Source organism: Microcebus murinus, chromosome 31 (assembly GCF_040939455.1).
Source record: "Microcebus murinus isolate Inina chromosome 31, M.murinus_Inina_mat1.0, whole genome shotgun sequence".
In the NCBI taxonomy this organism is placed as follows: Eukaryota; Metazoa; Chordata; class Mammalia; order Primates; family Cheirogaleidae; genus Microcebus; species Microcebus murinus.
In genome coordinates this window covers 2,974,253-2,989,401 of record NC_134134.1, presented here as the reverse complement: position 1 = coordinate 2,989,401, position 15,149 = coordinate 2,974,253, and the positions used below count along the sequence as shown (strand labels likewise).

Here is a 15,149-nt window from a genome sequence, read left to right as displayed (position 1 = left end):
CAGGTTCAAAACAAATGTAAGATGCACTTTTGTAAATTGTGTCTTCAGGACTCAGAAATATATGCCTTTTTATGGCATTTTACCTATGCAAAGAATAATAATATAACCTATGGAAATGATGTTTTTCAAAATACTTGAAGTTTACAGCATATTGGAATAAAGGTCGCTAAACATGTCATTACATCATGATATCCAATAGTATACTGTTACCATCTGTTACGTACAACTATAAATAAGGTGAGACAGGTTAAGGTTGGTGGCAATGTAACACTTTATTCAATGTACAACACTCAACACATTAAACACCACTCTGTACAATTAATGCCAACATCACCTGCAATGTACTTACAAGCTAATCAAAAAGAGTCTCTCCATTTTATTCATGCATCTTAAATTTTAGTGTTTAGTGTACATTGTAAGAGCATATGAATGATGCCCACAAAATTTACAAAGACCTTTCATATCTTTGATGCAGCAACGATTGAACACACTCTTTCACAAAAATACTAGGAATGCTGGAATAGAATCAAGTAATTAAAATTGAATTATCTTGATATTCGATTTTCAAAAAAATATAAAAATTTTAATGTGAAAAGTAAACTCTAAATATAACTCTCCATAAAAGTCAATCTCCTGCTGATTTTAAACATATACATCAATTATTAAAGTATTTAACTTTGCATTCTCTATAACCAAAATTCTACTTTAGAATAGTCTAGAAGTAATAGCACTAAGGTTCTTCCTACTGTGAGTCCTCTGGTATTTATTTAGACATGATTTTTTAATTAACTATTTTTTCAGATTATAACATAAGTAAAATATATTTTCATATAACTTCTGGTGTTTTCAAAGCTATGTTAGAGACCAAAGGTTTTTCTGAATTCATTCATTACATTCCTAGAGTGTCTCAACAACCCAAATTCCCTTAATTTAAATAAAGTTTGAGCAATAAATGGAGGATTCCACCCCCACTACAAATTCTCTTGTGTACAATATCTGTGATAAAAGTAAAGGTATCATGTCACTCTTTATAGTTGTAATTTTTTCTTAGTATAAATACTCCACTATACTCTCAAATTTTTATGTTCAGAAAGGTGTTTTGATGCTCATTACATTTATACCAGTTACTCAGTATAACTGGTGTTGAACAATGTGTGATGGGTTATTAAAGGCTAGGCCACTTTATTAACATCTGTAGGATCCTGTTCGTGTATGAATTGTCTCATGTATGCTACCATAAAAGCACCAGGTAAAGCATTTGACACATATTTCATTTTTCTATGATTTCCTTCTGGTACCCTAGTTAAATTTAATCAGCTGTTAAAGCTTTTTGTCACATTCTTCACATTCATAAGTTTCCTCTCCTATATGAATTATCTTATATACAGAAAGATGTATTAGATACAGACTTACCCACATTGTTCACATTTGTAAGGATTTTCTCCAGTCAAATTAGCTCATGCATGGAAACTTAGAGCATAAGGTAAAGCATTAATACATTCTTTTTGTGTGAAAAGTTTCTCTCCAGTGTAAATTCTTTTTTGCATTCTAGGGTATGAACACAGATAAAAAGCTTTCCCTAATTGCTCTCATTTGTAGGGCTTCTCTCCAGTATGAGTTCTTCTATGTATGGAAAAGTGTGAGTAATGGTTAAAGGCTTTACCACATTGACATGTGAAGGGTTCTCTCCAGTATGAATTCTCTTAAGTCTTTTAAGTATTGAGGGACAGCTAAAAGCTTTGCCACATTCTTCCCATTTTACGGTTTCTCTCCAGTACAAATTCTCTTATCTCTTTTGTCTTTTAAGGTCTGAGGAACAGCTAAAAGCTTTGCCACACTCTTTACATTTGTATGGTTTATATACAGTATGAATTATTGTATGTCTAATAAGGTGTAAGATCCGGGTAAAGGCTTTTCCACATTCTTAACATTTGTACAGTTTCTCTCAGGAATGAATTACCTTATGTGCAATGAGGACTGAGGACCACTTAAAGGATTTACCACATTCCTCACATTTGTATGGTTTCTCTCCAGTATGAATTCTTTTATGTTGAGTGAGGGTTGAGCTCTGGGTAAAGGCATTGCCACATTCTTCACATTTGTATGGTTTCTCCCCAGTATGAATTCTCTTATGTATTTTAAGATTTGAGGAATAGCTAAAAGCTTTTCCACATTCTTCACATTTGTACAGTTGCTCTCCAGTATGAATTACCTTATGTGCAATGAGAATTGAGGACCAGTTAAAGGATTTACCACATTCCTCACATTTGTATGGTTTCTCTCCAGTATGAATTCTTTTATGTTGAGTAAGGGTTGAGTTCTGGGTAAATGCTTTGCCACATTCTTCACATTTGTATGGTTTCTCTCCAGTATGAATTCTCCTATGTATTTTAACTTGTGAGGAACAGTTAAAAGCCTTGCCACATTCTTCACATTTGTAAGGTTTCTCTCCAGTATGAATTCTCTTATGTGTTTTAAGTTTTGAGGAACAGCTAAAAGCTTTTCCACATTCTTCACATTTGTACAGTTGCTCTCCACTATGAATTCTTTTATGTTGAGTAAGGGTTGAGCTCTGGGTAAAGGCTTTGCCACATTCCTCACATTTGTATGGTTTCTCTCCAGTATGAATACTCTTATGTTTTTTAAGTTTTGAGGAACAACTAAAAGTTTTGCCACATTCTTCACATTTGTATGGTTTCACCAAAGTATGAATTCTTTTATGTTCAGTAAGAGATGAGCTATGGGTAAAGGCTTTGCCACACTCCTCACATTTGTATGGTTGTTCTCCAGTATGAATTCTCTTATGTCTTTTAAGGTCTGAGGAAGAGCTAAAAGCTTTTCCACATTCTTCACATTTGTACAGTTTCTCTCCAGTATGAATTACCTTATGTGCAATGAGGATTGAGGACCAGTGAAAGGATTTACCACATTCCTCACATTTGTACGGTTTCTCTCCAGTATGAATTCTTTTATGTTTACTAAGAGTTGAGCTATGGGTAAAGGCTTTGCTACATTCCTCACATTTGTATGGTTTCTCTCCAGTATGAATTCTCTTATGTCTTTTAAGTTTTGAGGAACAGCTAAAAGTTTTGCCACATTCTTCGCATTTGTATTGTTTCTCCACAGTATGAATTCTTTTCTGTTGAGTAGGGTTTGAGCTCTGGGTAAAGGCTTTGCCACATTCCTCACATTTGTACGGTTTCTCTCCAGTATGAATTCTTTTATGTTGAGTAAGGATTGAGCTATGGGTAAAGGCTTTGCCACATTCTTCACATTTGTATGGTTTCTCTCTAGTATGAATTCTTGTATGTCTTTTAAGGTCTGAGGAACAGCTAAAAGCTTCGCCACATTCTTCACATTTGTATGGTTTCTCAACAGGATGAATTATTTTATGTTTAGAAAGGTTTGAGATCTGGGCAAAGGCTTTTCCACATTCTTCACATTTGTACAATTTGTCTCCAGTATGAATGACCTTTTGTGCAATGAGAGTTGAGGACCAGTTAAAGGATTTACCACATTCTTCACATTTGTAGGGTTTTTCTCCAGTATGAATTATCTTATGACTTTTAAGTTGTGAGGAGTAGTTAAAGGCATTGGAACATTCATCACATTTGTAAAGTTTCTCTCCATTATGAATTCTCTTATATCTTTTAAGTTCCGAGCAACGGTTAAAAGCTTTGCCACACTCATCACATTGGTGTGGTTTCTCTCCAGTATGAATTATATTATGTCTTTTAAAGCATGAAGACCAATTAAAGATTTTGCCACATTCTTCACATTTGTAGGATTTCTCTCCACTATGAATTCTCTTGTGTTTAGTGAGGCTTGAGATATGATTAAACTTTTTGCCACACTCTGCACACTTGTAGGGTTTCTCTCTTTTATGAATTACTTTATGTATCAAAAGGGCTGAGTACCTGTAAAAGACTTTGCCACATTCTTCACATTTGTGTGCTTTCTCTCCAGTATGAGCTCTCTTGTGTTTAGTAAGGTAAAAGCACTGATTAAAGACTTTGCCACATTCTTTGAATTTGTAATAGTCTTTTGTATTAAAAATTATTTTATGTTGAGTAATGTGTGAGTATTGGTTACAGGCTTTCCCACATTCATTACATTTTAAAAATTTCTCTACACTATGTCCCACCTTATGTCTATTTTGATTTAACATTTTCCTGAAGACTTTCAAACATGCATTAGACTGGAAGATTTTGCTATATGTAGTCAAACATTGATTACATTTATTGTAATATCCTTTCTGTTCCTTACACTCACCCACACTTTCCCAGTCATTTGTAAATTGTATATTCTGAAGGCCGAAGCTTCCATATCTTCTTCTTATCACTTTTGGTAAAAGAAATTTTAAATGCTGCTCTGGCAAATAGTGTTGGGTAGAATGAGAAGATATTACTGAAAGAAATTTTAAAAACAACAAATTATCTCACTTGTTTCTTTCCTTCATAATCAAATAATAAATATTACAAAATTTATATGTAAAATTATCCTAAGCACATTAGCAGGATGGCACAATACAATATGTAGGCTCTAATTCTCTTTTACACAAATAAATATAAAAAATTATGCTTACCAAATTGACTTTGTGAAATTCTAATAAGGAAAGAAGAGTTCACAGAAAATCACGCGAGAACAATACCAAAAGCAACAGAGAAAAGAAACAAAATTTCTTATACTGACACTCCAAGACCTCTCCTCCTCCTTAATACAGCATAGAAGTATATTACCAAACCCCAGCTTCTTTCTCAAAGAAAATGAAAATGTTGATTATATTTCTAGCTTTTAGAAACCCTTCCAAAGACTGGTTTCTGTCTCCCATAACACAGAGTTCAGAAAAGAATCATGATATTAAGTGAAGGACGGAGTGTGCTGAAACCAAAGATAAAAGATTATTACAACGTCAGTTGAAATTTCACTACAACAGATGGAGAATAGTTATAGAATATGATGACAGGCTCCCAAGAAGAAATGTAGGAAAGGTTCTTTAAATGGAAAACAAATATAGTCACAGAAGATGCATTCTCAGAACATTTTTAAGGCTTCTTCAATCTCCAGTAAGGTGAATTGCTATCAAAGTCTCCCAGGACAAAGCCACTTGATGAAGTTTATGGAGCTGATTTTGCTAATTCTTAAATCTCAACCAACGATTACAATATTCACAAAATTCACGGTAACATATCCCCATCCAAGAAACAAAATAACAAGAAATCAACCATAAAGGATTGGAGATGTATAAATTAAAATTAACCATAAAAATTAAAAATAACCATCTGAATGATGCTTAATTGGTGAAATTAGAATGATATTGAACATTAAATGAAATCAGGTAAATGATAATATAAACAAAACATAGAAGCAGAAGAAAACATACACTGTTCAGCTGAGGCATACAATAAGAAATGACTTAGAAATTCTCAAAGGTAAGAAGAAATATACAAACAAATTGAGAAGCTCAACATACTTCAGCTAAGAAAAACACAAAAGGACCCATAAAGGACAGGATGTAAGCAAAGTTTTAAAGTCATATAACAGGAGAATCTTCAAAGCAGCAAGAGAAAATTGATGTCATCTATAAGCATGCTTCCTAGAGATTACTAGTGGATTTATCAACAGAAAAGATGCATGTCAGAAAATAGTTGGGTGATATAGTCAAAGTGCTAAAAGAATGAAAACTTTAAAGCAGAACTATGTTTGACAAAACCACTCTTCTAAATGGAGAAAAATAAACATCTCTCAAGATAATTCATACTGAAAAGGATTCTTACCCACAAGAAATTTTAAAGGGAGCCCCTTGTATTAAAAATAAAAAAAGATGCTAGAAAATAACACAAATTATATGAAATCAAATAACTCTGGGAAAGACATGGATATATCTAAGTATATCCAAGTAAAATTCTCTATTATCATAATAACAATGCAGAAGCCATTTTTATTTATGATCTAAAATTTGAAGACAAAACAGAAAATAACACCACACCTCTGTTAATGAGTATACAATATAATGAGATAGAACTGGTGACACTAATAACAAAGATAATGGCAGATGTAATGAGGCAAAATTTTTGTTTGTGTCTAAATTTCAGTTGCTAACATTTTAAAATATATTACTGTAACTCTAAGAAACACTGTGTTGTCAACATGGTAACCATAGTAAAAATACCTATAGAGATACACTAAAATAATAACAAAGGCATCAAACCATGTCACTATAGAAATCAATGAGACACAAAGGAGGAAAAAAAGAGAAAAAAAGGAGCAAGAGATCTACAACAATAAAAATACAATTGATAAAATGGCAACAGTAAGTCAATCTCTTCCAGAAAATTATGAAAATATTAATGGAGTAAACTTCATAATCAAAAGGCATACGTTGAATACAGATAGAGATTTAAGAAAATACTACTGAAAACATCCAACTATATACTGTCTGCAAGAAAACCACCTTACATCAAATGAGAAAATATGAAATAAAATTCATAGAACAGAAAAAGACATTTCATGCAAATGTTAATCAAATTAGAGCAGGGGAGGTCAAAATTAGGCATAATATATTTTGAGTCAAAAACAAAAAAGTCAAAATATACTTTCAATCAAACCTGTTACAAAAGATACAGAATGATATCAAATAATAATAAAAGGGTTCATTCACTTGAAACCTGATTTATTTTTACATTTCTATATATGTCTGTGTTTGTGTGTGTGCATGTGTATGTATATGTAAGTGTAATATAAAGGTTGTCAAATATGGAAAGCAAACATAGACAGAATTAAAGCTAGAAATACATAGTGATGTGATAATGGTAGGATCCTTGAATACTCCACTTATGGTAATGGTTAATAATGCAAGAAACAATATTAACTGAGGGAACAGAGAACTTTAAAGCACTATAAAACAATTATGCCTGATAGACATAGATAGCACTCCATGCAACAATACAATACAAAATCTTATCAATAGCTCAAAAAATATTCTCCTGGATAGAATAGTATTACGCCACAATACATTTTGTTACATATTTTTAACACTTAAACAATTACAGACATTTATGACTGAAATGTAATAAAACTAGAAATCAATAACAGATGGAAAAAGAGAATATCTGTAAATAGATGGAAACTAAATGATGCATTCTTGAGAATGCTCTTCAAATGTTGAAAGACTTACCATTTTTAAGATGTCCCTACTGCCCAAAAAGATCTACAAATGCAATGCCATTTAAAATTCTCAAAGTAAATTTTTTAGAAAAAGAAGTTAAAAACTCATATGAAATGCCAAAGTACCATGAAGAGAACAACAATCTCGAAAAAAGAAATAATGTTGGAGGCATCACATTTTCTGATTTCAAGACATTTTACAAAGGTACAGTAATAACAGTAGTTTGCTACAGACATAAAGTCAGACAACGAGAACAATGAAACAAAATGTAGAACAGATATAAATCCCTCACATACATGGTCAAATGAAGAGTTATTTGCATATCCATAATTACTGCAACATTATTCATAAAAGCCAATATATGAATACAACCCAGATCTGCCTCATAAAACAAATGGATAAATATAATTTCATATATAAAAATAATGAAGTGTTGTTCAATTTCAAAAATAGAAAATCTTCTAAGTTTACAATAAAGATAAATAATGACTTCATGCTAAATGAAATAAGCTTGCCACCAAAACAATGACACTTTATGAATCTACTTACATAAAATACTTAGAGTAGGTTAATTATTAGAAACAAAAAAAAAATAGAATAGTATTTGTAAAGGATATATGTTGCATAACATTGTTAATATACTTACTGTGAATAAACTGTATAATCAAAATATTTAAGATTTTAAATTTCATGTGTTTTATGAAAAATTAATAATACCAAAAATGGTTTAAAAGGTTTTCAAAACATCTTCAAATAATTCATTAACACAAATGAATCACACAAAGATAATATATCTTTACCAATAAATATGTGTCGAATTTAAGATAATTTTCATGACTATTCACCATCAGGGTAAAATAACCATTTACCACCAAGAAAAAAGTGTACTACTCATAAACAAAATAGGAATAATATTTATACAGGCAAGGAAACACAAAGAAAATCACATTCACAAAAGATATATGGCTGATTTATATTTTACTTTTGCCCCACAATATGTTAAAGTATACAGAGTTCAATACTATCATGCAAAAGTAAAATATACACATAAAAACTAAAAAACATAATTGCCTAATGTGAAGTGGCCTACGTTAAAAAAGGATAGAGGAAAAAATGTAAAGAACTATGAAATCACAAAACAAAATTATAAAATTAATCTATAAAATTCTGAATAAACATAGTAAATGACTGAACAAGAATTCTAGATAACTGTGATTTTCAAACATGACTGGGCACCATGAAGAGCACAGATTCTGAAACATTAGCTTACACATAGGGCAATTTTATTTCACAAAACACATAATCATACATAAAGATCTTTGATAAATAAATGTTAAGGATTACGCATTGAAATGATGCTAGAGAACCTTCTTTCTTATGTCAGGGCTGTGACTTTAATTTGTTTTTGTTCTCTCCATTTCTCAAGGTGTTGAAGAAGAAACTACAGAAGATAAACTAAAGAAAATTTAAAAGGAACCAAAGCAAGAAACTACAAAATCAATACAAGATATATTAAGGCAGTAAGAGAAGAAATGAGTGAGGACATAGCCACAAGAAACAAAGTCAGAGTAACTTAATTTCTTTCAGTGGTAACTTTTAATATAAATGGATTAAACTCTTTAATCAAAAGAAGATAATATGGCTGAATGGATCAAGATTAAATAATTTTCTACAATATTTTGTCTACTAGAAACTCATTTTAGCTGCAAGGACTCAAATAAGCTGAAACTAAATACATGAAAAATATATTCCATGCAAATAGTAACTCTAAGTGGATACAGTATACATAATTATTACTATATTAGATAAAACACACACTTTAGGGCAAAATTGTCATGAAATAATATGGTTGATATTACATAATGATAAAATAGGTCCATTTGCCAGGAAACTATTATATATGTGAGGTGCACATGTGTATTAATATTTATAAAATATATGTTGAGCAGATGAGGGCCGGAAGGAGGGGTACCTGAGACCCCGGGAGACTCCACGGGAGGAGGCTGCGAAGAACTGGAGGCTGAGACCACTGGAGCAGCCCGGAGACCAGCGGCAAGAGTAGGCGGATTTGCTGTTTCCACTCCCCTGCATTTGGGACCGGGGGTGGGCTCCCCAGAGGGTGGAGAGACCTGCGGACACCAGCCCAGAGATGGCTGCCGACAGCCAGCAGTGAGCCTTTAGCAGACATGGCACCAGGCTCCCAACTCCCAGAACCTCCGTGTGCACAGACCCCAGCCGCGCGGCAGGTGCCATATTGCCTCGTCCTCCCCTCCGCCGACCCTACCCATGGCTGCCCCGAGAGAGAATACAGCCACCAGCTGGAGGCACCTCCAGGGAACGGGACCTTCCCTTTTGGGACCCTACAACTGACTCAGGGGAACTCAGACTGTGAGCTCCCTACCCGCCAGCCCTCCCAGGTGCTGCTGGCACGGTGTTCCCAGGAGAACGGTGCTGACTCAGAGGCTGAGACACATAGACCCAGCTTGGGCTCTCTGTGGGTGAATTGGGACCGGAACTCTTCTCCCTGGTGGGGATACAGTTTGAACTCTGGGACCCCTGCAGATGAGATCCCGAGCACCTAGGTCGAGCATTGCCTGGGGCACAGAAGAGTTATACCTGGACAGCCTACTGAGGTGTGTGTGCCTTCAGGGGCAGATCAGCATCCTAGAGGGTAATGCTCCTCCCAAAAGGAGGCCGTACACCCAGCCCAGGTGGCGTTCCTGTGCAGGGAACCTCCCCGCCGGCATCACAGTCTGGGGAGGCCCGGTGGCGTGTGGTCTGGCCTGCTGGAAGAGACCCAGGAGTAGCTGCGGAGTTGGGGAGGGTGGAAAGAAGCCAGGCCCTCTCTAGACTGCGGGTCTCAGACAGCCCCACCCCCACACGCAGACGTTCTGGCTGAGTGGGACCATTCCAGCCCCGCCCTGACAGCTTTTCCTGGAAGCAGAGCACAGAACTTTCACCCCTGCTAAGGACATTGGTGGTGCCTGAGGGCAGGCTTACCCAACCCAGCTCCGCCCAGAACAAGAGCTGATAACAGGACACAAAATCAACAGCACAGCCTGTTCCTCCAATCTGGCGCCACCTACTGACAGGGACGGCATCCTGCACAGCCTTTTCACGGCACCCACTGACTCAATATACAGTGAATGGTTGAATCTCACCCACAGACACCACCTAACAGCTCAGAAACTAAACAAGGTGTGTGAACACCCAAACAAAAACCTAAAGGAAAGAAACAACGATGGATCGGCATGGGAAGAAATTAGCAAAAGAACTCATGAAACATGAAGAACCAAACGAAAAACACACCCCCAAAGAGGAGCACCAGCCCCCTAGAAACGGACACCAACCAAAATCAGGCAACCAATATGACAGAAGAGGAATTTCGTATGTGGATCATAAGAACACTCACCGACCTGCAACAACAACTCAATAACCAACACAAAGAAACCACAAAAAGCCTCCAGGATATGGAACAAAGGTTCACTAAAGAGATCAGCACAGTGAAGAAAACATTAACCGAAGTCCTGGAGATGAATAATCAACTCAGAGAATTACAAAATACTGTGGAAAGTCTCAAGAACAGGGTAGATCAAAAAGAAGAAAGAATCTCAGAGATTGAAGATAACACCTTCCAATTAAATAAATCAGTCACAGAGATAGAGCAGAGAAACAAGAGAAAAGAGCAAAGCCTACAAGAGCTGTGGGATTATGTGAAGAAACCTAACGTGAGGGTCATAGGTTTAGCCGAAGGGGAGGAAGACAACACTCAAAGGCTGTACAAGCTTTTTGAAGATATAATAGAGGAAAATTTCCCAGGCCTTGCTCAAAATCTCGATATACAAGTTCAAGAAGCCCAGAGGACCCCTGGGAGGTTCAATGCAAACAGGAAGATGTCATGTCATGCAGTCATCAGACTGACCAAAATATCAAATAAAGAGGCCCTTCTAAGAGCTATAAGAGGGAAGAAGCAAGTAATCTACAAGGGAAACCAAATACGAATAACACCAGACTTCTCTAATGAGACTTTACAAGCAAGGAGAGACTGGGGCCCCATTCTCACTCTTCTGAAACAAAACAATGCCCAGCCTAGAATCTTATTCCCTGCAAAACTAAGCTTTCTATATGAAGGAGAAATAAAGACATTCTCAGACAAGCAAAGTCTCAGAGAATTCACCAAGACAAGACCAGCCCTACAAGAACTACTGAATACAATGTTACGCACGGAGCACTATAATAAAAACTCACGAATATGAAAACAATGAAGACCCAAAGATTAAAGGCCAGATAATACAATGGCTGAAGAGATATCAAAGCAACAACATCCAACCCAACAGAATGAACAGTAATCTACCTCACATATCAGTTCTCTCAATAAATGTGAATGGCTTAAACTCACCACTCAAGAGACATAGGCTGGCTGAATGGATAAGAAAATACAGGCCAGGTATATGCTGTCTTCAGGAAACACATCTAACCTGCAAGGATGCATATAGACTAAAAGTAAAAGGGTGGAGATCAGTATTCCAGGCAAGAGGAAGCCAAAAGAAGGCTGGGGTGGCAGTTCTAATTTCAGACAATTTAGTTTTTAAACCAACAAAAGTAGTGAAAGACAAAGAGGGTCATTATATAATGGTGAAGGGCACAATTCAACAAGAAGAGATAACAATTTTAAATATATATGCACCCAACTTAGGTGCACCCAGTTTCATAAAGCAAACCTTACTGGATCTAAGCAAATGGATTAATAGCAACTCCATAATCACCGGAGATTTCAACACCCCACTGACGGCACGAGACAGATCCTCCAAACAGAAAATTAATAAAGAAATAATGGACCTAAACAAAACCTTGGAACAACTGGGTCTGACTGACATATACAGGACATTCTACCCACAATCCACTGAATATACGTTCTTCTCATCACCTGACGGGACATTCTCTAAGATTGACCATATCCTAGGACACAAAGAAAATCTCAAGAAATTTAAAAAAATAGAAATCATACCATGTACCTTCTCAGATCACAGTGGAATAAAAGCAGAAATCAACCATAACAGAAACTCACATTTCTACACAAAAACGTGGAAATTAAACAACCTCCTACTAAATGATCACTTCATAAATGAAGAAATCAAGACGGAAATAAAGAAATTCTATGAAGAAAACGACAATGGAGAGACAAGTTATCGACTCTTCTGGGACTCAGCTAAAGCAGTTCTGAGAGGAAAGTTTATCTCCATAAATGCGTATAACCCAAAGACAAAAAGATCACAAATAGACATTCTAATGAAACGACTCAAAGAGCTGGAAAAAGAAGAACAGACCAACCCCAAACCCAGCAGAAGAAGTGAAATCAACAAGATCAAATCAGAACTAAACAAAATTGAAAACAGGGAAGCTCTTCAGGAGATTAATAAAACAAAAAGTTGGTTCTTTGAAAAAATAAACAAAATTGACACACCACTGGCTATGCTAACGAAAAGCAGAAAAGAGAAATCTCTAATAAGCTCCATCAGGAATAAAAAAGGAGATATCACAGCTGATCCCAAAGAGATACAAGATACAATTTATGAATACTACAAAAATGTTTATGCACACAAACTGGAAAATGTGGAGGAAATGGACAAATTTCTAGAAACACACAGCCTCCCTAGGCTCAACCACGAAGAAATAGATTCCCTGTACAGACCAATCTCAACAGCTGAAATAGAAACAGCAATTAAAAATCTCCCTAAAAAGAAAAGTGCCGGTCCTGATGGCTTCACACCCGAATTTTACCACACTTACAAAAAGAACTAGTACCTATCTTGCAGAAACTATTGCACAACATCGAGAAGAACTGAAACCTCCCCGACACTTTCATGAAGTGAATATTACTCTGATACCAAAACCAGGAAAGGATGCACAAAAATAGAAAACTACAGACCAGTATCCCTAATGAATATAGATGCATAAATTTTCAACAAAATCTTAGCTAACGGAATCCAGACGCTTATCAAAAAAATTATCCATCACGACCAAGTGAGCTTCATCCCAGGGATGTAGGGATGGTTCAACATATGTAAATCTATAAATGCAATTCACCACATAAACAGAAGCAAAAACAAAGATCACATGATTCTTCAATAGATGCAGAAAAAGCTTTTGACAAAATTCAGCACCCTTTCATGATACGGACATTTAAGAAAATAGGCATACAAGGGACATACCTAAAAATGATACAAGCCATATATGACAGACCCATAGCCAACATCATACTGAATGGGGAAAGATTGAAATCATTCCCACTTAGAACTGGAACCAGACAAGGCTGCCCACTATCTCCACTTCTGTTCAACATAGTGCTGGAAGTCTTGGCTACAGCAATCAGACAGGAAAATGGAATCAAAGGTATCCAAATAGGGGCAGAAGAGATCAAACTTTCACTGTTTGCTGATGATATGATATTGTATCTAGAAAACCCCAAGGATTCAACCAAGAAACTCCTGGAACTGATCAATGAATTTAGTAAAGTCTCAGGATACAAAATCAACACACAGAAATCAGAGGCATTCATATACGCCAACATCAATCTAATTGAGAACCAAATCAAAGACTCAATTCCCTTCACAATAGCAACAAAGAAATTAAAGTACCTAGGAATATACTTAACCAAGGAGGTAAAAGACCTGTACAGGGAGAACTATGAAACACTGAGGAAGGAAATAGCAGAGGATGTAAACAGATGGAAATCCATACCATGCTCATGGATCCGCAGACTCAACATCATCAAAATGTCTATACTACCCAAACTGATCTACAGATTCAATGTAATACCTATTAAAATGCCATCAGCATTCTTCACAGATATAGAAAAATAATTTTACGCTTCGTATGGTACCAAAGAAGACCCCGAATATCAAAAGCAATTATAGGCAACAAAAACAAAATGGCAGGCATTAATATGCCAGATATCAAACTATACTACAAAGCTGTAGTAATTAAATCAATATGGTATTGGCACAAAAATAGGAATATGGACCAGTGGAATAGATGTGAGAATCCTGATATAAAACCATCCTCATATAGCCATCTAATCTTTGACAAAGCAGACAAAAACATACGCTGGGGAAACGAATCCCTTTTCAATAAATGGTGCTCGGAAAACTAGATAGCCACCAGTAGAAGGCTAAAACAGGACCCACACCTTTCACCTCTCACAAAAGTCAACTCACGCTGGATAACAGACTTAAACCTAAGGTATGAAACTATTAAAATTCTAGAGGAAAAAGTTGGAAACACTCTCCTAGACATCGGCCTAGGCAAAGAGTTTATGAAGAAGTCCCCAAAGGCAATCACAGCAGCAACAAAAATAAATAAATGGGACATGATCAAACTACAAAGCTTCTGCACAGCCAAAGAAATAGAAATGAAAGTAAACAGACAACCTACAGAATGGGAGAAATTTTTGCATCCTATGCATCCGATAAGAAACTGATAACTAGAATATACTTAGAACTCACGAAAATCAGGAAGAAAAAATCAAATAACCCTATTAAAATGTGGGCAAAGGACTTGAACAGAAATTTTTCTAAAGAAGACAGAAGAATGGCCAACAAACATATGAAGAAATGCTCAACATCTCTAATCATCAGGGAAACGCAAATCAAAACCACAATGAGATATCACTTAACCCCAGTGAGAATGGCCTTTATCAAAAAGTCTCCAAGCAATAAATGCTAGTATGGATGCGGAGAGAGAGGAACACTCCTACACTTCTGGTGGGACTGCAAAGTAGTTCAACCTCTGTGGAAAGCAATATGGAGATACCTTAAAGCGATACAAGCGAATCTACCATTCGATCCAGCAATCCCATTGCTGGGCATCTACCCAAAAGATCCAATGACACTCTACAAAAAAGACACCTGCACTTGAATGTTTATAGCAGCACAATTCATAATTGCAAGGCTGTGGAAACAGCCCAAGTGCCCATCAATCC

The 15,149-nt window shown here is 35.9% G+C and overlaps 1 protein-coding gene across 1 annotated transcript; it reads right to left on the bottom strand.

Annotated features, from left to right (window-relative positions):
* Positions 1-1,658: 1,658 nt before the first annotated feature.
* LOC142865708 (uncharacterized) lies at positions 1,659-4,225 on the bottom strand. Its single transcript, XM_075998899.1, has one exon. It carries the CDS (start codon positions 4,166-4,168, stop codon positions 1,946-1,948), a length of 2,223 nt encoding a protein of 740 aa, XP_075855014.1. The 5' UTR covers positions 4,169-4,225; the 3' UTR covers positions 1,659-1,945.
* Positions 4,226-15,149: the final 10,924 nt, after the last annotated feature.